Source organism: Nilaparvata lugens, chromosome 2, assembly GCF_014356525.2.
Source record: "Nilaparvata lugens isolate BPH chromosome 2, ASM1435652v1, whole genome shotgun sequence".
Taxonomy (NCBI): domain Eukaryota; kingdom Metazoa; phylum Arthropoda; class Insecta; order Hemiptera; family Delphacidae; genus Nilaparvata; species Nilaparvata lugens.
Window position 1 is genome coordinate 95,940,097 of NC_052505.1, and position 24,039 is coordinate 95,964,135.

Genomic DNA, 24,039 nt, shown 5'->3' on the forward strand with positions numbered 1-24,039 from the left:
CTCGTACTTCAAGAATTTACAACTTCAAAAATACAACAAGAATGATGTATTCGTAAACCATAATTCATACTGCAGTTCAACTCTAGAGAGCTAAACGTTTAAACTGAGCTGTTATACCAATGAACAAACAAACAAACATTAAGGGCCGTTTGCACAGTATCAGTTTAAACTAAATTTCATTTTAAAGGTGCATTTTCGTTAGTGCGTAAATTTCCGCAGTCGACGACGACAAGCATTTTTGACATTCATATTGTCCAAATTTCAAGTGTGCTAATACAGCTGATCAAATAACTTTTCATTATTTGTGTTTATTATTAAAAAATCAAACATTTTTAATAATATCAACATATTGCCATTAAAAGTATAAAAAGCATAAACTCAATCTCCCCCATTAAAACATAATTGAATACAATCTTTTAGGTTATTTAGACAAATTGAAATCCACCCAATCTGAGATCCTCACCCTGTCGTGGTCGACGACGGCATTTACACACAAACGAAACTCCAGTTTAAACTGGATTAAATCCATATCAAGTCTCGTTCGTTATGACTTGGTTCATTTTTAGTTTAAGCCACCAGCTGATTGAATTCAGTTTAAGCTTTTGACTGTGCAAACGGCCCTTATAGTGCAGTTCATATTAATTTAGTAAGTTGAAGACTTAAACTGACCTGTTAAATGCATAAAGCTGTCCCTATGCTGGGAAATGTTTTATCAAACTCAATAAAATGAAGCTGAATCTGAAATATTCATTCTCCTCTCATATTATGTAGTACTTTTAACTAATCTATAGCGAGATACCCTTCAAACTGTCAGTCTGTCAAACCGTTCAACCATTGTTTGAACGGGTAGCGTTGGAGTGAATTTTACTATTAAAAGCTGCCATATGCATGTCTAGTAGTTTAGAAACATTTGACATCTTGCTCATTTATTCAATAATTGAATATGATGACGAGATTTTATAGGTACAAACGGATTCATAACAGACTGTTTATAATTACTTTAGATAGTCTAATCTTAAGCTGCGTTTACACCAAAGTTATTAACAAAATGTTAATAACCTGATCCTTATAGATTCTATTAGATTGAACGAAACTTGACAAACACATATGTTCATCATGTGTATGATAAGTTATGTTCAATCTTAAGGTGCGTACAGATATACGCGCCGCGAACATGAGCAATTCACTTGTAATCAGCTGACTATGTCTGTATTTTTTTTTTTTTTTTGCTAATCAGAGAGATGAATGGAGGCGAATTGTTGAGGAGGCCAAGGTCCACGCAGGGCTGTAGCGCTTCGTAAGTAAGTAAGTAAGTAATGTCTGTATTTTTACAGAAACGGTAAGATACAGATATAAAAAGCTTGGCATCAGCTGATTAAAAGTGAATTGCTCATGTTCGCGGCGCGTAAATCTGTATGGATAAGTTATAAAGGATTAAGTTATTAACATTTTTTTAATAACTTTGGTGTAAACGCAGCTTTAGATGACACAATAACATAATATTTAGTCATCAAATCAATAAATGAATAATTATGAATATTGAAGCGACCAATATTGTTCGTTAGTAAGGTACAGCACTTAACACCAACAAAACACACATATATACACCATCAATAAGCATCAGTAATTATAGTTAAGAGCTGTATTCATGAAAGATGCCTGTAGTCAAATCCACTTTAAATTATCACAACTCATTATTATTAATTTGTAGACTTGGCACTGTAAAAGTTGGACCACTGGGAAAGAAAATGCAGGAGACAAGGATGAGGTGGTTTGGGCATGTACAGCGACGGGAGGAGGATTATGTTGGACGAAGAGTGCAGGATTTGGTTTTGGATGGTGTGAGAGGACGAGGTAGTCCTAGGATGAGGTGGGGAGATAGAATAGCGGCTGACTTGCGGGAGAGTGGTTGGAGGAGAGAAGAAGCATTGGATAGGGCTTTGTGGAGAGGCAGACTAAGAGGAAGGAATGCCGACCCCATTTAAATGGGATAAGGCACAGCCAAAGAAGAAGAGAAGAAGATTATTATTAATTTGTAATAATGTTGTGATGAAAACAAGGAATGAAATTTGATTTGATTTTGAAATAGCATTTATGCTGATAGTTTAACGTGGATCTCACTATAGAACACAATAACAGCAACTAATTAGTGTTATTCGAGTTGAACTGAGAGCCAAGTTTTAGGGTCCAATTTATAAATGATTATCAGCAAAACAATCAGCCAAGCAACTAACAACTAGAAACGTTTTGATTGGCCAATGTAGATGAATTCTAAGCAACCATAGCTAGCCCGGCTAAGTACGGTTATTTACGAATAGGATCCTAGATCTCAGGGTCGTCTTTAGATACAGTCCTTAGATAAGTAGGTACACAAGAATGACGATGTATGAAGTGCAATGTACGAATAAATGAGATACAAGTATAAATAGATATACTGAGATTTGTATTTCTATTTATATTACAAGTAGCCCTAAACAAAAAAGAGATACATGTAATATGATAAGACAAAAATTACATAAACAAACCCTCTTTTTCATTGGAATAACCAAGTTTGTTCCCTTGTATTCTTTGTTAAATAACTATCTTTTTGAAGATGTCTTTGATAAATAATAGAAAGGTATTAGTTATCCCAATGAAAAACATATCAAGTGACTTGTAAACATAAATCAAGGACAATTTGGCCTACACATACATTTCAAATAAGTGTAAATGACAGAATATAGCGGAGAATAAAATGCGGAGATTCCTCACATTTGTCAATCTGACAGGTATCTCTTACGAATCATTCATACTTGTACACTAGTCTATCGGCCCCTCAAGACGAACGCACAAACGTGTGCAAACAGACAGAGAAAAAATCAAACGTCTGTATGCAGACGAACGGACGTCTGTGCGTTGCAAGATTCGAACACATGTTGAGAGATTTTTCCTCCGTCTGTCTGCATACGACAGTCTGTTGCTGTGTGCAACAGCTTTTAGACTGGACAGAACGATACGAACGCACCCTGTAGACTTTAAAAACAGCCTTAACACTAATATCAACTTATAGCACAATATAGTGAGAATCATTTTAAACGGTCAGAATTTCCTGTAAACAATTAATGCTCACAGTAAATGAGAAATTAGATGCACCAATTGAGAAACACGTCAAGCAATGAGCATTTCTTATAAGGATGTGATCACATCCTTGAATGCGTATTTATGTGCACGTCATATCATGCATGAGCCGAAAAACAAAATTTTTAAAGATCGATTGAAACACGTTGTGACATGCATGTAGCTTCTTCTCACACTGAACGCAACCAGCAAGTGCAAGTGTTACTATTGCTCTTCCCAGATTATTTTTCTCATTTGCATGCTTGGTCATGCATAATGAAGCTTGCACTTGTACATAATATACGCATCCAATGTGATCACACCCTTAAGCCGTGTCCACACTGAACAAATGTTCGGCAAACATGTTTGTAGAAAAAGTTTGGGTAATTTTATTGACCGAGCGAAGTGAGATCTAAGATTCAAGTCGACGGTTTGGCATTTCTCTTAATGTTTAAATGTTTATATGTTGCGCATTTACGGCGAAACGCGGTAATAGATTTTCATGAGATTTGAAAGGTATGTTCCTTTTTAAATTGCGCGTCGATGTATATACAAGGTTTTTGGAAATTTTGCATTTCAAGGATAATATAAAAGAAAAAAGGAGCCTCCTTCATACGCCAATATTAGAGTAAAAATCAGACTATAGAATTATTCATCATAAATCAGCTGACAAGTGATTACACAGATGTGTGGAAAAGCCAGTCTATTACTGTATTTCCATAAGCTCTATAGTTTCAATCAGGTACTTGTGGATAAGAATACTGCGTGAGGTCTACTGTTCACAGAACTACTAGTTATTGTTAAACGAAAAACCAAATTAAATGTTGTAATTCACCCCGAAGACATCTGCTACTGCAAATATTCACAACAATGATCAGTAATTTCCATCTGTAAAATATTTGTAAGTGGGAGGAACAGGTTTTATGTTTTACAGCTGTCAACTCTGAAAATGTTTGGAAAAACAGTAATAATTTTCTGTTTGACAGACAATGGTTGTCCAAACTTTTTAAAATGTTTGTCCCTGAGCTCCTCAACAAACATGTTTGCCGAACATGTATGTCCAACATTTGTTCAGTGTGGACACGGCTTTAGATCACAACTGTCTACCAATTGAGAGTAATTAGCTCAGGGTTTCTTATAGATGACCAATACTGACCATTCATTTCTTAATACATAACTTAAACATGTATGCTTTACATTCAACCAACACTGACTGTTCGAAATGAACAATGTAGAAATTGTAGCACCTCTATGCACCAATCAGCTGTACAGTGTCGTCGCTACAGTAGTTGGTCACCATGGGTGTAGAGACAGTTAACAACAGCTGATTATCATCTGATTCAGTTGTACGGTGTCATTGCTACAATAATTTGTCGCCAGTGGTGTAGAGCCAGTTAACAACAGCTGATTCAGGCATCAATCAGCTGTATGGTGTCGTCGCTGCAATAATTTGTCGCCGGTGGTGTAGTGCCAGTTAACAGCTGATTGTCAGCTGATTCAGTTAATAACTGATTATTAGCTGGTTCAGTTAACTGATTATTAGCTGCTTCAGTTAACAACAGCTGATTATCAGCTGATTCAGTTAACAACAGCTGATTATCAGCTGATTCAGTTAACAACAGCTGATTATCAGCTGATTCAGTCAGCAACAGCTGATTATCAGCTGATTCAGTCAGCAACAGCTGATTATCAGCTGATTCAGTCAGCAACAGCTGATTATCAGCTGATTCAGTCAGCAACAGCTGATTATAAGCTGATTCAGTCAGCAGCAGCTGATTAGCAGGTGGCACTGGCGTTGCTGCTTCAGTGAGAACGGGGGCGGTTGGTGCCACCTCACGGTAGTGGAGACGATGAGTGGCCTTCGGTTGGCGGCGGCCCGACAGCAGCGGTCGATGCCCCCTGGGGGCGGCACCAGGAGAGAGGGCAGTGGCTGGGGGCGGCGGCAGTATCGCCACCGAGTAGGCGGGGGGTGGATCCCGGTGGTCTTGCAGCCCATCGTCGTAGCCCATGTTCGCGGGCAGCGACACGCTGTGGCGCAGACTGGTGGAGAAAATCGGAAACAATCATTTTATCAGACTACAGGAACAACAGGCAAGTCATACATAACTGTAGGAAATATTTCATTTTGAAAGTTACCATCCCACACATGATTTTAACATGTGTTTAAAATGTTATTAATTAAAGTAACAAACTCACAAAAATAAACATTTAGTCATTAAAATGGGCTCAAAGAATAATAAAATAATGTGTAAAAATAAAGTTGAAAAAAAGAAAATGAACAAGAATCTTATTTTAAAATATAAGATATCCTTCATTTTGGGGGCTCGTGTCCGAGATTGAATTGAACGGGAAGTGTTTTGTGAAAAAGTGAAGAGAAGATATTTTCAACAATATGACATATACACGAAGAGTTTACCAAGGAGAGACTTACAAGAGATACAGGCGATTGGAATCAATGTTCTTGTAACCTGGTTTTACTGATTTGAAAATTGTATGAATTTTAAAACAATATTTTATGAATTTGAATTTTTTGTCTGATTAATGTAGAATAATTTCAAACAAATAGACAAACTGGGAATTTATGACTCGATGCAATGGGATAAATTGAGAATGAATAAATTGGATTTGAGAATCTGATTGATTATGAAATGGTTTCAAATATTAAAAGTTATTCAATGACAATACCAAGATAAGAAGGATATTTCTATCTCTCGACCTAGAATATCAGAGATGAATAGTTGGAAGCAGCAGACCGTGGGAAGCAATATTGTTTGGTGCCTCAAGGAAGTCACACATAGGGTGTGCGCAGGTTACGACATGCATTAGGGTAAGCATAAGTGAGAAAATCAGGAGCAAGTGAAGAAGTCACTAGCTCAAATGGGACTCCTCAGCATGTGGCTGAGAGGAAGCACAGCTGTCCAGAACTGCAGAAGCATGGCTGTCTGGCAGGGAGGAAGTGTGTCTGCCCTGAAGCATAGCTGAGTATAGCATTTTTTAAAACGTCAACAACAAAGCTATCAATCGAAATCGAATTCTATGGATATGGTTAGAAAGAGGAAGAAATCTATATAAATAAAAATCTGGTGTGACGCACTCACACAACTTCCCTTGCCGTTATGAAAATTGATCACCTGACGCTAGTGTTCACGCGCAGCTGGTGACAGGACAATAACGCTGGAGACATACGAGGTCTGCTATCTCTTCATAGTGAATCATTTAATAGAATCAACCGTTGCCAACAGTTTGCAATTGAAATAATAACATTTTCTCGAATTTCGAGCTTATTTCAAATTTTAGGTGAAAATGTTACTGAACATTAATTGTAGAGATTTTCATGCTCAATCTTTTCCACTTGGAATTTTTTAAAAATTGTATCTGAAGCCTGATAATTGGGAATCTAAAATCAAACTTTGCATAGATGGGGCGGAGCTCCTGGAATTTTTAAAGATATGGGACTTGTGGCAGTTGATAGAGCTTATCAATGACTGTTTTAGGTTAAATTTGATCAAAATCGTTGGAGCCGTTTTCGAGAAAATCGCGAAAAACCCTGTTTTTGACAACATTTTCGCCATTTTATTCTCCATCTTGAATTGCATTAGATCGAAATTGTTCGTGTCGGATACTTATAGTGTAAGGACCTTAAGTTCCAAATTTCAAGTCATTCCGTTGATTGGCAGATGAGATATCGTGTACACAGACGCACTTACACACACACACACACAACACACACACACGCACACATACAGACCAATACCCAAAACCCACTTTTTTGGACTCAGGGGACTTTGAAACGTATAGGAATTTAGAAATTGGGGTACCTTAATTTTTTTCGGAAAGCAATACTTTCCTTACCTATGGTAATAGGGCAAGGAAAGTAAAAATCGAGCCTCAAATTTTGACATTCAATAACTTTTTTATCTGTGCACCTAATTTAATTATTTTTTTTAGTTGTGTTTGTTATGTTCAGGAGCAGGTTTATGGCCTATCAAATTTATGATCCGACTTCAGGACTCTTTCCTACAGTCCTTCAAAGTTTACATGTAATCCTTATGGGAGAAGATTTGTGAGCTGGTCACACACAGAAAAAAAAACCAGCTGTTATAATCATTGCGTCATCCAACAGCCGTCGGTAGATCTCTTTTTCTATTTCCTTTCTACTGATTCACAAAATTTAAATTCTAATAATAATGCCGCAGTACGAACGACGTCCAAACTTGGGTCGTAGTACTCGAAATGCTGTAAATTTAGAATATGCACGGGAAAATCAGCAGCAAGGAGATATACCATTCAATTTCCCAGCAAGCTGCATTCAACTATACCTAAAAAAAAAAAAACTGCTGCACAACTAACTACCTAAGCACATAGGAAGTCCATATTGAGATATAGATGTAAATACTGATTGTTGGATAATTTTCATAAAAATATAGTGCATCAGATTAAGCTAAGGCTAAGCACACCTGAGAAGACGCGGCTTGGTGATACAAACTGTTGATCTTATGGAGATTGCCTTATCACACCGCGGTCTACGCCATGCCCGTTCAGTGTGTGTGTGAGTTCTTCCATTCAGACCAATATAAGCAAGAAGAACCTGGATGCATTGCGCCTCCTCAGGTGTGCATCCAGCCAAAGTTTGTCATGAGATGCATTAACTATTTGGCGGTACAAAGTTCGCCGGGCCAGCTAGTTTCCAATAAAATTCATACCTTATTACTTCCTTCGTTTGACGTTTTTCAACTCTTTTTGAGCTTTCAAACTGTTTGAAAGGAAAAATGGAAAAATGTACTTTTTTCAACTTTGCGGCAACACTGTTCTCCTATCTTCTACACTGCCATGGACCTCACCTCAGGTCTGGTGTCAGAGTTTTCAGGTCGCAACTGATCAATTTTAGGGCCTCTGACATGACCTAACGACTGCTTTTTAGGCAGCCGGGACCGACGGCTTAACGTGTCCATTCGAAACACGGGAGTGGCCCGAGATAAATATCTTGCCCGGGCCGGGATTTGAACCCGGGCCTCTGAATCATGAAGCCAGCATCTGATCCACTCGACTACGGCCACTCCACTTTCTTACTACTGTAACATTGACTACTAACTATGAACTTTTGACTACAGTAATGAAGATAGAGATAAATAGTAATTTGATACTAAATAAAGAAGGCATGTAACATCATTGGTGTCTTGCATTTTTTGCTATAGTGAGGTCCACGTTATAATGGCATTATTGCGTTACTTTGTTATAGTTTTCATTATTTTCATTTTAGTTGATATTTCTAATTCCTATCATGGATATGTTGTTGGCTACCGTTGGCCTTGATGGGGAACTGGTCACATTGAAGTGTGGATGGCAAGACCAATCTGGCCCAGGCCAGGCATTAGACTGGCCATTCACGTAACGTTTTACGTTACAGGTCCACGTTATAATGACAGTGTTTGTTTAGCAATAGTATTGCTATCCTTGTCTATCATTCAACAAAGCGGATAGCGCTATCTTTTTCTTGCTTTGCTCTGTTGCCAGACCGTCTTTTAACAATGTAGAATTAATAATTAATTAACAATATATTTTATCTTAATTAAGAAATTATTGAAAAATATAATTTCTTGCTTAATAAAATATAATTGATTATTTTAAACGAGAATGAACAGTTGATATTAATCAATAAACCTGTATCAGCTACCGTCTATAGAAGACATTGACAATACAGAGGATCGGCAACGTTGTTCTCCTATCTTTCTCCACTGCCATTATAACGTGGACCTCACTATAGCACCTTGACTTGTCTGGTCAACCAGACCAGGATCTATGACTTCTATTGTTAGTGAGATATTTGTGAGAGAAAATATAAAGAAATGTTGAATGAAAAATACTAAGAAATTGTCAAAAACCACAGATTTAATGTGGTTCAAACTGGTAGAAGTTTCAAAAGTAGAATTAAAGAACACATCAGAGATTGGAATAAACAAAATGGGGAATCTAGCTTTGCAGAACATTTGATAACTAATAATCACAAGTTCACAGTTAAGGAGAATGTTGAGTTTCTGCAAGTTAATAACAAAGGCAGATCTTTGAATATTCTAGAGGCTTTAGAAATCACAAGAGTAATTAATGAAAATTCCCAGTATAGTTTAAATGACCAGATTCATTTCAAACAATACAACACTACGAAATTAGTTTTATCATAAAATTGTAAGCATACATTAGTCAATAGTTTTTCCATTTACATATTTGTTTTATTATCTTTCACACTTGTTTTCTTGGTTCTTATTTTGTACTGAAAGTAAATTTTGTTATCATGGCGATTAGCCGCCATTTTGTCACACCGTTGAGTGGGAGGAGACTGCCTAGCTGGGCCAATGGCAGGCGTTCATGTCCTTGACCAATAGCAGTACTCGCCTACTAGTATAAATTCTGCTGCTCTGGTATTTAGATTTAGTTTATCAGAGATTGACAATGGTGTAGTAACCGAAACCGGTTAAATCTGTGGTTTTTGACAATTTCTTAGTCTTTTTCATTCAATATGAATAATTACCACAATATCAACTTCTTAACTACACAAAAAAAATAGAGAAATGTGATTGATAGACTAACGTCAATTGAGAAGCAGACTGAGAACGTATCGAGGAAGAACGGCGACCGTAGTGGCGCATCGTGCAACCGACGGCCAAAACCAGAAGCAGACCTCCAGCCAGAGCTCCCACCATTGCAGCTGTTATCACTGAATTCTGAAAAGATAACAGTAAAATTCATTAATATGAGATCAGGAGTGAATGAATGGGTACCTAACAGAACATTTGGATTGGTTCACTTACACAACTTTTCTCATTAATTTGTTTCAAGATTTTAAAATATCTATCATTAATAAAAATTTTGAAATTCATTCCTTATATCAGTAAGGGCGGAGACAGACTGGTCGAAAAATAGTCGTCCGCAACGAACCGGAATGATTTGCTAATAACCGTGAAATAGGAGAAATCGTTTTGGGTTCTTAGACCCAGCAACTTTTCGACTTCTTACGAAATAGTATATTTCGCACCTAGAGCAGAAAATGAGATTTTTCCGGCTCGAAATCGGTTTTCAAGTCCGAGGCCTACGGCCTCGGACTAGAAAAGATTGAGAGCCGGAAAAACATTTTTGCCCGTGGTGCGAACGATATTTTTCGCCACACTACAGGTATTGCTGACAAAATAAATAAAGAATACTTGTTATCGCACCTATCTCTTGATTTTAGTGGTAGAAGATTTGCAGTCAGGATTTCAGATTCTTTTAAAATTTCACTTGGAATATCACGGGCGTCGTCATCTTCAAGCATTTTTGAAAATTTGGAATGCGCTAATCAACAATAAATAATTGAATAAAAATGGTTGCGAAGCGAATGCTGAATTAGTTTGATTCGAGTGAACTGAAATCATGGCGACTTTGATGAAGAAAGTGGACACTCGCCCGATCTAGCGGATGACTTATTATCTACGGACTTCCAAGCGGCTGGAAAGAGACACTTTCTGGCCTAGACCGGAAAAGAAACCTGTTTCTTACGTCAGACGAGAGTCGTCTGCAAACAAGGTCTTTCAGATCTACGTAGGGACTGGAAAACAGCTGCTTTCTGTGCAGTGTGGCGAAAAAATATTATTTTTGGTCGTAGAAACAAAAATCAAACTTCTATGGATTCAGTGAGTCGAGTAGATTATTATATTAAAAATAAATATCGCGAAATTAACGATTGGAGTTTTTTGATATATGGGAACAATAAGCAGGCAAACAAAGGCTAGTGATCATCCGAAAGGTCTGATGGATGGGTTCCGGTGACTAAACTCTACCAGTGTGAACGTTTTATGCAGAAGCATATGCGCCATTACTATCGCTCTCCTCTGAAAATAGGACAGGTATTCTCTGGCAAGATTTTTCTATCACCGTTGACAGTCTGAAGACTTACATTTAAAAAGCACATGTTCCATCTTTTTGGGGACTATCGGCATAGCCACCTCTAATACAAGGCCCCGTCCTACGATATTGCAACGTCAACACACTGCTATAGTGAGGTCCACGTTATAATGACAGTATTTGATCAACTTTTGCTATCCTTGTCTATCTTTCGACAAAGCCGGTGGTACTATCCTTTTCTAGGTCCACAACGGTGCCAATTATGTTTTTGACAGTGTAGAAATATGATTAATTGATGCAGAGAATCGGCATCGCTATTCTTCTATCTTTATTCACTGACATTATAACGTGGACCTCACTATAGGCCTACACTGCGACGTAGCAATATCGTAGGACGGGGCCTTGTATTAGAGGTGGCTATGCTATCGGCCAACGAAAAAATCAACAGTGTGAAGCCAGCCTAAGAGTGGTCACTAACGACAGGACATGTGTGTGTACACATAAGCTCGTCATGCATGTTGGGTCATCAGCTGAAGGCTTTGAACAAAATTGCTTGAGGTTAGGGTTTTGTATTTTTTTCCCCTTCGTTGTTCTATTTGAGGTTAAATTATTTTTTATCATTATTAATTGTAATTTTTCAGTGGTTTATTTATTTTATGTTGGAAGCTGCTGTAAAACAGCTGATTTTGATCGCAGCACAGCACGTAAATGTATTTCTCGTTCGAAGACATGACCGTTCACACAATGCTCAACACACTTGTCCTATAGTTAATGCATTTCTCGTTCGAAGACATGACCGTTCACACAATGCTCAACACACTTGTCCTGTAGTTAGTGGCCACCCTTAGAATTAAAAAACGAGCCCTGTGCCAAGGGTTGCTATGGTCCCACCATGCGGGTGCAGGTTCATGGTGAGCAGTCTCTCAGGAAAGAGACTCATGTCAGTTCAGCTTCTCAACTGGATAGAGTTGACTATCCAGGTTTAATTCGGTTAACCTTCCGGTAGTCGCGCCCTACTCAATCACACGAGCAGTCGTGTGTTGTATTTTTTACAACATCCAATTTTCCAAGTGTTATTTGTTGACAGTTTACTGTCAAAACATATTAATTAATTGTATAATTACTTTTTCATCTTCTTGGATTATTTTACGCCTATGAACCATTTATAGCCCAATAAAGTACATCAAGCAAAGCCATCAATTCTGTGTTTACAGTTTACAGTCCCCGTTTACAGTACTGCTCGTTTACAGTCTTTCCCTATCTTATGCACAGTGCGACTTATGCACTGTCGCGACTAAATGGCACCTAAAGACTGAACCATTGCTCGGTTGATACTGCAACTCAGTGGCGTGATGGGGGAAAGTTTTGGAATGCATAGGTGACTCATTCACTGACACCACCCCATTCAATAGTTTTGTGCAGCAAAAATACTGACAGTGTTGTACTTTTTACAACAGCGCGACTGCCGGAAGGTTAAGCCTTTTTTTTGTAAAAATTGTGATAGGAAAGTTACAAAATCAATTTTCCTCGAGAATGATATGAAGCTTCCACTATTCACGACAGAAACGAATTATGACAGTTGATGTGGATAAGGGTGTGATCACATTGAATGCGTGTATGTGAGAGTGAGTGCATGTCAGATCATCCATGAGCCGAAAAACAAAATCTGGAAAGAATCACGTTGTGACTTGCATGTAGCTACTCACACTGAACGCAACTAGCAAGTGCGCGCGTTTAGTGTGAGGAGAGGAGGAGGAGGAGGAGGAGGAGGAGAGGAAGAAGGAAAAGAAGACTGGATGGAAGAAAAATAAAAATTAGACAGGAGAATAAAAAGAAGACGGGAGGAGGGAGAGAAGGAGGAGGAGGAGGAGGAGGAAGATGAGGAGTAGAACAGAAAGAAGAAGGCGAAGAGGAAAAGAGGAAGATAGGAGAAAAGGAGGAGGAGCATGAGGTGGAAGAGGATGTGGAGGAGCAGGAGGAAGAAGAGGAAAGGTGAAGAAGATGATGATGAAAAAGAAGAATCAACACATCTTCCTGATTCAGCAACATAGCGTGTTTAGATCCTACAGTGAGGTCCACGTTATAATGGCAGTATTTGATTAGCAATGGTATTGCTATCCTTCTCTATCATTCAACAAAACGAATAGCACTATCTCTTTCTCGCTTTGCTCTGTTGCCAGATTGTCTTTTAACAATGTAGGATTAATAATTAATTAACAACATATTTCATCATAATTATGAAAACTCATTATGATATAATTATTAAAAATAGTTATTTGTGCAACTAGTGCGCAAAGTGACAGTTTGCTGCACCGAAAGAAACGTTTACGCGGAATGGCTTCTTGAGTGCAGCAGAGGAACTTTTCGCACGTATTTCACATTAAATTTTTCCTACAGTTACCATTGAATATGAAAAGTGGGTAATTATGGATAAAATGATGGCTGAAATCCATCAAATGTTTGTGTGTGTGATGCTGTTATTAATAACAACCCTAATTCATTTAAACATTAATAATCCAATTGAAGTTGACAATTCTCAGCCAAAGTTCTCATTTTTATTCATCCAAGAATCAGAAAAAATACAGATAAAACAAAAAATTCGCATTCAAAATACATGCCAACAGCTGGTTGGGATGACTGCAAAATGGCTGAACCGACAAGCGCGCGACCTAGCGGGAAGAATCATACCTAACTTCTTTTCATCCAGCTAAAAACAGTATTCAGATATTTAGAATTATGATTAACTAGAATTACCGAAAAATACTATAAGTAAACTAAAAAATATTTTTAAAATAACATAGACAACAGAAAATATTTTATTGTAGTATATTCTAATGTTATTTTATTTATTTTATTGACATGGATTTCGAACGGTAATTATTTAACCTGAAAATTCGAATTTCAAAATGTGTGTTTGCTACATTTCACATTGCTTGGAGTTGAAATAATTATTACTGTCAATAGAAAATAAACATTATTTATTATTAAATGATGAGAAGTTATTATTTAATTATGATTTAGATAAACATTATTCTTGTTTTGGATTTCTAGATTGGGATTTTATCATAAAGGTAGGGTAGCCATTGAAATGATTCTTATCTAAATCTAACCACAGTTATTGTTACCAACTTAATTTTTGTGTTCGTGCACTAATCTTCCATATAACCCACCAACTATTTTGTGTTGCCATCTGCAAATCTGGAGTGCAGAAAAATTTTTTCCCACACTAGAGCGGAAAAGTGATTCTTTGCGTTCTGTAATCAGTGCAGGAATGGCCACTTTTCAAGGTAACTGTAGGAAAATATAATTTCTTGCTCAATAAAATACAATTGATTATTTTAAACGAGAATGAACAGTTGATATTACATCAATAAACCTGTATCAGCTACCGTCTATAGAAAGCTTTGACAAGACAGAGGATCGGCAACGTTTTTCTCCTATCTTTCTTCACTGCCGTTATAACGTGGACCTCACTATAACTTCAAACAATTAATACAAACTTTAGGAGAGGGAGAAGAAGAAGGAGGAGGAGAAGGATATTAGGATGAATAAAAAGAGAAAGAGAAGTAGGAAAGAGACATACCTGCAAACAGTTTTCCTCATCACTGCCATCGCCACAGTCGTCACTTCCGTCGCAAAAGAGTCGCGCGGCTATACAGCGTCGGTTGCGACACAGTCGCCTGTCGTGCAGGTGGCGACACAGCTCGGCCGGACACCCGTTCTCGTCGGACGCGTCGATGCAATCCTGTCGCGCGTTGCAGCGATGCAGCGGCGGGTAGCAGCCGTCGCCTGACGAACACGCGATCAGGCGCTCGCTGCAGTAAGGCACTAAGAAAAAGAGCAACGCGACACATTAAGCCCTACTAGTTCAAATCAATACAAGTCAGTAAGCAAATGAAGTTTTTCTTCTTCTTCTTCTTTATTATTGACAAATCCTTCTTTATTGACCAATTGTCGAACAACTTAAAAACATAAAGAAAATTCAAAGGCGATTTGTCGCTCGCCACAGTCCGGCACTAAGGCAAAAGCAACGCGACACAAGAAGTATCCTATCCTATAATATTAAACGAGAAAATTTATGTTTATACAGAGTGACACAGAATAACAGGAACTTTTAAAAACGCCATAAAACATTAGTGGGAAGGGCAAAAATGATTTTATCAAACTAATGTTGAGTTCAAGACTTGCCATTTGAGAATTATTAATAACATCTATCACTTTTCGACAATTACTTCTTCAAGATGGCTTCCTCCTGCACGAATACACTCTTGAAATCTGTGTTGAGATTCCTGAACGATTGCTGCAACATTTCAGCTGGGTTATAGTTAATTTTATTTTAAATTGTCTGTTATGATTCAACCACAGTTATTGGTCAAGTTGTGAAAACGTTTGATTTGAGATAGTTCCACAAACAGAAAATTGCAGGTGGACATATCATGGGACCAGGAAACACAGATGTTGCAGCGATCAATGAGGAATCGTCAACACAGATTTCAAGAGTGTATTCGTTCAGGAGGAAGCCATCTTGAAGAAGTAATTGTCAAAAAGTGATAGATGTTATTAATAATTCTCAAATGGCAAGTCTTTGAACTTTACATTAGTTTTAATAAAATCATTTTTGCCCCTTATACTGATTTTTTATGGCGTCTTTGAAAGTTCCCGTTATTCTGTGTCACCCTATATTTATGTTTGTATGTCAACCGATATCGCAAACGGCTCTAACGATTCTCATGAAATTTAGAACATAGTAAGTTTATAATATAAAAATTCGATTGCTCTAGGTCTCATCCCTGGGAAAACACGCTGAAGGACATTAAAAGGATAATAATTATTCAGCTGATAATTTCGTCGTCTGTCGATAATGGATGTTAGTGATATTATTATAATTTCCTCTTTCGTAATACATTTTCTATGTTTTTTGTACGCCAGAGCGAAGCTCGGTCCCCCGATATTCTATGTAATGTAATCTCACTAGGCGTCAAATCTGCAATCCAATAAGCAATGTACTGTATCAGGTGTTGACTTTATAACGGGATCAGTTAATTGACCGAGCGAAGTGAGGTCTAAGATTCAAGTCGACGGTTTGGCATTTCTCTTAATGTTTAAATGTTTGAATGCTTTTATATGTTGCGCATTTACGGCGAAACGCGGTAATAGATTTTCATGAAATTTGACAGGTATGTTCCTTTTTAAATTGCGCGTCGACGTATATACAAGGTTTTTGGAAATTTTACATTTCAAGGATAATATAAAAGGAAAAAGGAGCCTCCTTCATCCGCCAATATTAGAGTAAAAAATCTGGTGTGGCGCACTCACACAACTTTCCTTGCCGTTATGAAAATTTATTACCTGACGCTAGTTTTCACGCACATCTCAAGTCTACTATTCAAGATTCAAGCCAGCTGGTGATAGGACAATAACGCTGGAGACACACGAAGTCTGCTATCTCTCCATAGTGAATGATTAAATAGAATCAACAGTTGCCAACAGTTTGCAATTGAAATAATAACATTTTCTCGAATTTCGATCTTATTTTATATTTTATGTGAAAATTTTACTGAACATTAATTGTAGAGATTGTCATGCTCATCTTTTCCACTTGGAATTTTTCGTTTTAAATTGTATCTGAAGCCTGGTAATGGGAATCTTACAGATATGGAACTTGTGGCAGTTGATAGAGCTTATCAATGACTATTTTACACAATGACACAACTTTCCTTGCCGTTATGAAAATTTATTACCTGACGCTAGTTTTCACGCACATCTCAAGTCTACTATTCAAGATTCAAGCCAGCTGGTGATATGACAATAACGCTGGAGACACACGAAGTACGCTATCTCTCCATAGTGAATGATTGAATAGAATCAACAGTTGCCAACAGTTTGCAATTGAAATAATAACATTTTCTCGAATTTCGATCTTATTTTATATTTTATGTGAAAATTTTACTGAACATTAATTGTAGAGATTGTCATGCTCAATCTTTTCCACTTGGAATTTTTCGTTTTAAATTGTATCTGAAGCCTGGTAATTGGGAATCTTACAGATATGGAACTTGTGGCAGTTGATAGAGCTTATCAATGACTATTTTACACAATGACACAACTTTCCTTGCCGTTATGAAAATTTATTACCTGACGCTAGTTTTCACGCACATCTCAAGTCTACTATTCAAGATTCAAGCCAGCTGGTGATATGACAATAACGCTGGAGACACACGAAGTACGCTATCTCTCCATAGTGAATGATTGAATAGAATCAACAGTTGCCAACAGTTTGCAATTGAAATAATAACATTTTCTCGAATTTCGATCTTATTTTATATTTTATGTGAAAATTTTACTGAACATTAATTGTAGAGATTGTCATGCTCAATCTTTTCCACTTGGAATTTTTCGTTTTAAATTGTATCTGAAGCCTGGTAATTGGGAATCTTACAGATATGGAACTTGTGGCAGTTGATAGAGCTTATCAATGACTATTTTACACAATGACACACACACACACACACACGCACACACACCACACACACACACACACACACACACACACAACACACACACACACACACACACACACACACACACACACCACACACACACCACACACACACACACACAACACACACACACACACACACACACACCTATGGTAATAGGGCAAGGAAAGTAAATTCAGAATATAGAATTATTCATCATAAATCAGCTGTTTAGTGGACTATAATACTACCCGTTCAAAAACATCGAACATCTTGAAAAATATGTATCTTTCCATCAACGTTAGTGGACAGTTGACTATAATACTACCCGTTCAAAAACATCGAACATCTTGAAAAATATGTATCTTTCCATCAACGTTAGTGGACAGTTGACTATAATACTACCCGTTCAAAAACATCGAACATCTTGAAAAATATGTATCTTTCCATCAACGTTAGTGGACAGTTGACTATAATACTACCCGTTCAAAAACATCGAACATCTTGAAAATGTATCTTTCCATCAATCTTGTAAACAGTTGCAGCCAGACCTGATAACAGCGCTCACACTCACATTCCGGGACGACACGTCACGGTACGATAGGACAGAAAGCTCTATGTTTATTTAGGATTTTTTCTAGACATTTTAAATTGATAAATTATTTATTAATTTTTGAGAAAACATAACAACAGGTCAATATGACTTACTGAGTGCTAGGTCTACTGTTCACAGAACTACTAGTTAGTTAGGTGCTTCGGTACTTCAGACGTGATGATGCGTCAATCGTGTTCTTCGTATCTCGAGCATGCTTACATCCAAATCTTTCTATAGATCAGAATATTACTTTGATAAAAAACGAATTACATACCACATCCGACTTCATCGTCCCCGAAAATACATTGGAAACTCCATCGCAACGATGTTCAGGCTTGTAGCAATATTTGGGCGACGACCGGCATGCTATTTCACCCTTAGGACACTTACCTGAAAATATAAGGATGGATAAAATACATTTTAAAGTTGAGTATCTTATTGAAACTGTAATTTTGAGCTTAGGATCTTATTTAATTGGTAATTCATTTGCTTATTTGAAATTGTAATTTTATGCATGTAACCTGATTTTATCATTGTATTTTGTGACATTAATCGGATGTATTTGTAGACTTCATGAATAAAGACATTTTCAATTCAATTCAATAACATATGAAAAGTTCTTACATATTTACATACTGTATGCCCATGCAAATAAACGACAAATTTTCTCTTTTGAACAACGAAATTACAACATAGCAGTCGGGTACTTATAAATAAAAGCTATTAGCTTCTAAGGAAGGGACACTAGCCCCTTCCTTAACAATCATCAACACTGAGTGTTGATGAAGGGGCCTAGTGTCCGAAAGCGCTCCACAAATGTGAGTAGAAGCTAATAGCTTTTATTTATAAATACCTGACTGCTATGTCGTAATTTAGTTGTTCAAAAGTGATTATTAACAAGCAGTTCGTAATGGAAACAAACATCGATAAATTTTTCTTTTTCTATTGACATGTTCAGACCTAGTTGTTCGAACTCACCACTGCCGGCGCACAAGTTGTTCTTTACCGGTAGCGCCATATTGAAATTGAGAATATTTATTTATTAATTTGTATATATTTTTTATGTCAAATAAATGAATTTAAATTTGTAAATGTCAAAGCATAGTGTACCACCGGCGATGGTCAACTACCTCTGCCCCTCCTTTATATTTTTGCACATTATAATACATGCATTACTTCTTAAGACTTTCTGCTACCCTCTACCTTCGCCACTCACTATGTTTGGACACATTTTAAGACATCCATTTCTTCTCAGCACTCTCAGCATTAGGGTTGTGTGGCAGAGAGGACCAGGAGTCCTAATTCCGCCCTAATAAAGGCATATAATCAATCAATCAATCAATCACTCTCTTCTACCTTCTCTGATACCCTCCACCTTCGCCACTACACTATGTTTTGGTCCATACACATTCATTATATGATCATGGAGAGTGGTGAAAAGTAATGCAGGTATCTAAATGTATCCGCATCCTTCTACCTTCTAACCTACCTTCGCGGCTCCACTATGTTTTGACATATTATAATACATGCATTATTTTTCATAGTTTCAGCTACCTTCTACGCTAGCCCCTATCTTCACCGAACCAATATGCTCCACCCAAATACAGGGTTTCAAAAAGCGATATAAACTTCAATCTCAGAGCATCACCATAGGTTTATAGTCTGTTCAGGGAGCGAAATGTTTAAACAAACATGCATTTGTGAGAATGAATATTGGAGCAGTAAGACCGATTCACAGTGATCATAGAGTAGAACATTGATTATGAACTGAATAATAACATAGAGAAACGATCGCATAAGTAGATATCCCATGGTATAGGGCGTTTATGTCGCAACTTTTACTGTTATATCAAGCCTATAGTCCACGTAGTTATTTCCTATGCAGCTGTGTGACGTTGGTAGTCTCTCATATTGTGCCGTTCATACACTCTCACTCCAACAAAACAGTAAAAATTGACAATAATCGACAGTAATCGGCTTGAGATAACAGTAAAAGTTGCGACATAAATTCTCCATGCCATGGGATATCTACTTACACTATAGTTTCTCTATGATAATAATCACAGTAATTTACGTTATTTCATTGTATATGTAAGCACTGTGAACTGGTATTCACGATTCCCGCTATTACAATGAGATCCACGTTATAATGGCAGTGTTTGAGTAGTAATGGTATTGCTATCCTTGTCTATCAATCAACAAAGCTGATAGCGCTATATCTTTCTCGCTTTGCTCTGTTGCCAGATCGTCTATTAACAATGTAGAATGAATTAATTAACAAAATATTTTATTATTATTTAACGAAAAACCCAAATAAATGCTGCAAATCACCCCGAAGACATCTGCTACTGCAGACATTGACAACAGGGTTAACTGATAGATGGAAAATCGATGAGAACTACTATCCAAAAATTAGTTGCCAGCCCGGGAATCGAACCCGGTACCTCCCAATTGCTAGTCAGGAATGCTTACCCTTACACCAAACTGACAATCTCCGGATAGCAGCGCTCATTTTATACGAAGCCACAGGCGGCCAACCAGTTACAGATGGAATTAAATAGAGAATGCATTTATTCAAATGCTAATTAATATATAATTATTATTTAACGAAGGTACCAGGTTCGATTCCCGGGCTGGCAACTAATTTTTGGATAGTAGTTCTCATCGATTTTCCATCTATCAGTTAACCCTGTTGTCAATGTCTGCAGTAGCAGAGGTCTTCGGGGTGATTTGCAGCATTTATTTGGGATTTTCTTTAAATAATAATTATATATTAATTAGCAATTGAATAAATACATTCTCTATTTAATTCCATCTGTAGCAAAATATTTCATCCTAATTATGAAAATTTATTATGAAATTATTGAAAAATATAATATCTTGGTTCATAAAATTTAATTGATTATTTTAAACGAGAATGAACAGTTAATATTACATCAATATACCTGTATCAGCTACCGTCTAGAGAGGGCAACGTTTTTCTCCATTGCCATTATAACGTGAGCCTTACTATAGAAGCTGATGAGTCATATATGGTGTAGTGTAGCCGATTATTTGACATGAATTTTCACAATCCCAGAGCATCCATTGTTTAAAAATTAAAAGTGTCGACGACGGTGAAAATTCATGACAAGTAAAATTGGACTGAAAAATGTATGCCTCTTGGCAGTCGGTTACGAGGACAGGACCTGGAACTATCTAATATAGTAAATTGTTACTATAATACCAGCTCAATACCATACCTAATATAACCCCAATTACCAATAATAATTACCCCATTACAATGGATTCATTCATATCATAATCAAAGTCAGTGACCGGTACAGTAAAATTATAATTCAACCTAAATTACGTGAATCTCACTATAGAATATAATAGAACTTGAATACTGGAAAATTCGAGAGAATATAATTTTACGAAGAGAAAGAATACTGGAGAAAATGAGTTGAGTTAAAAATTTAAATAGGATAACTAAAAAGAGAGAACTACCTCATTAGATAGAAGAAGACTGGAAGAGAGAATAGTAAATCATGGAGTATTGAACATTACTATTAAATGGAAAAGACTTGACTTTGTCAAAACCAAAAATTTATTAGAATATTTTGAGATTGATGCCAACTACTTTCGACAATATTAAGACGATTTCATCTACCATAGCATCACCTTCAGGACAACACTACAATACACAAAAAAGACAAGGATTGCCTTATTGTTTCAAATTATGAAATTTCTAACAGTCTTGTGAAAGTAAACAATTTTTAAAGTGGGGAAAATGTGAAGAACATAGCCCTACATTGGACGTTTTGAAAAAACTAAATTCAGGTAGAGAAGAAGCCTTGGGATTGTGCCTGTTTTCTCATTCCAAAATTGATGTTTTAACCTAATAAATGAATGAATTATTTTAAACCTATTTTTAAAACAATGATAAAGTGAAAAATGCACTTAGGCTACTATTAGCAGTGACGATCGTTTCCTGGTGTTTAAGTTTGAAATTGAAAGTGGAAGAGAATGGATATATGCAACAATGCAACACAGGAATTATTTTCTCTTTGTACTAATGTTATTTACATCAGTGTCACTTGTAGAAGTAGATAAAGTATAAAGTTAATGAACATGATTGAATGAATAAATAGAACACTTACCGTAAGTTGGACAGATTTGCTCATCTTCTCCGTCGAGACAATCGATATTGAAATCGCATTTCATCTCCCCGGGAATACAAGTGCCGTTATTGCATTCAAATCTGTCATCGTCACAGTTTTTCTTAAAATCTGTAAGCAAAAATTACCACATTAGAACATAATATTAAATCATTACATGTAGTTTAGAGATGTAATACGTTTTGAAGAATCATATCCTTCTTTTGGTACAGAGTTAGTGGGAAGGATATTTTGAATATTCTTTCCGAAGAATGGACATTGATATGTCCAAAGCTCCGCCAATTTATGTAGATGCTAAACAAAAATATCTATAGTTATTACAAATTGCTTTTTTCGGATCATATACAGTTCAATAATTATTTTCTTAGTCTATATTATGTAGAATCATGTATAATTTTGCTGTATTGTAAGCTATTGTATATAAGTGTATAAGCCAGTATATATTGTAATCTACATCAATAAAGTACTCAATCAATCAATCTTCTATCTTATCAAGGCGTATCATTGCCATTTCTGTACAAAAACATTTAGGGGTGATTTCCCTCGGGATTTAGCCAAGGTCTAGACTTTAAACAGCTGGAGTCAGAAATTGGCTTTCCGAAACGGGGCGTAGTCATAGTTTTTATGATAATCTTTATTTTCTCATTTCTATAATTGGAAACATATTTCCTTGACGAGATGAAACATTCCTAAATAATTCACAATAGCTGAAACTTTACACTATTTTCTCTTTATTTTATTTTGTGTCAATTTTCTAGTTTTCGAAATTTAATTTAAACGTGGGCTACGACTACACCCACTACCTCCGAATTAAAACATAGACCTCACTACGTTCGGTCAATTACTTTGTTTATTCATTTCTAGATACAATTACAAATCATATGAATTCAAAATTCATCAGTCATATCTCGAATACGTATTCTCTGAGTGTTAATCTTTGGTGAAAACAGACATTTTAAACTTAACCTCACTTTGGACTATTTATGTGCCAAAATCAAGGAATTGAAGAAGTTTTGGGCAATTGCCTGCCTGTTTCTCTTTCCAAATATCGTGTTTGTGACTGTTCTAATAAATAAATAAAATAAATAAATAAATATTATTGGAAAAGAACGACAGGCTTGGCTACTACCTCCTTAAACAAAGCCATAGTGCATGACAGGTGGTTGATGGTAACGTCAGCACAGGTAGGGCTCCTACACCAATCAAAACACTAGCTGATATAGATCAGCTCAAATCAACAAATGTTTATTGGTGTAGGAGCCCTACCTGTGCTGACGTCACCATCAACCACCTGTCATGTACTATGGCTTTGTTTACGGAGGTAGTGCTAGGCCCCGTTTCGGAAAGTCAATTTTCTGACTCCAGCTGTTTAAAGTCTAGAACTTAGCTAAGTCCCGAGCTCGGAAACCAGCCTTTAGAATATTTCTTAGAGCTTTTTTACTTTCCTTGCCCTATTACCATAGGTAAGGAAAGTATTGCTTTCCGAAAAAAATTAAGGTACCTTCTAAATATCTATACGTTTCAAGGTCCCCGGAGTCCAGAAAAGTGGTTTTTGGGTATTGGTCTGTATGTGTGTGTGTATGTGTGTGTGTGTGTGTGTGTGTGTGTGTTTGTGTGTATGAGTGTATGTGCGTCTGTGTACACGATATCTCATCTCCCAGTTAACGGAATGACTTGAAATTTGGAACGTAAGGTCCTTACACTATAAGGATCCGACACGAACAATTTCGATCAAATGCAATCCAAGATGGCGGCAAAAATGGCGAAAATGTTCTCAAAAACAGGGTTTTTCGCGATTTTCTCAAAAACGGCTCCAACGATTTTGATCAAATTC

The 24,039-nt window shown here is 36.8% G+C and overlaps 1 protein-coding gene across 3 annotated transcripts in view; it reads right to left on the minus strand.

Moving 5' to 3' along the window:
- Positions 1 to 1,208: 1,208 nt before the first annotated feature.
- The window catches only part of LOC111050299 (low-density lipoprotein receptor-related protein 12), a 35,551-nt gene continuing 12,720 nt past the window's right edge, over positions 1,209 to 24,039 (minus strand). For 2 of the 3 annotated variants that reach the window (XM_039422175.1, XM_039422173.1), the window contains exons 5-9: positions 22,188 to 22,316; positions 18,320 to 18,435; positions 14,555 to 14,799; positions 9,682 to 9,815; positions 1,211 to 5,136 (exon numbers count right to left, since the gene is read on the minus strand). In XM_039422175.1, the coding sequence (XP_039278109.1) occupies positions 14,776 to 14,799; positions 18,320 to 18,435; positions 22,188 to 22,316 (269 nt within the window). In that variant the 3' untranslated portion in view covers positions 1,211 to 5,136; positions 9,682 to 9,815; positions 14,555 to 14,775. Of the gene's footprint in view, positions 5,137 to 9,681; positions 9,816 to 14,554; positions 14,800 to 18,319; positions 18,436 to 22,187; positions 22,317 to 24,039 lie in introns of all 3 variants that reach the window. The other variant, XM_039422174.1, reaches the window with a different exon arrangement.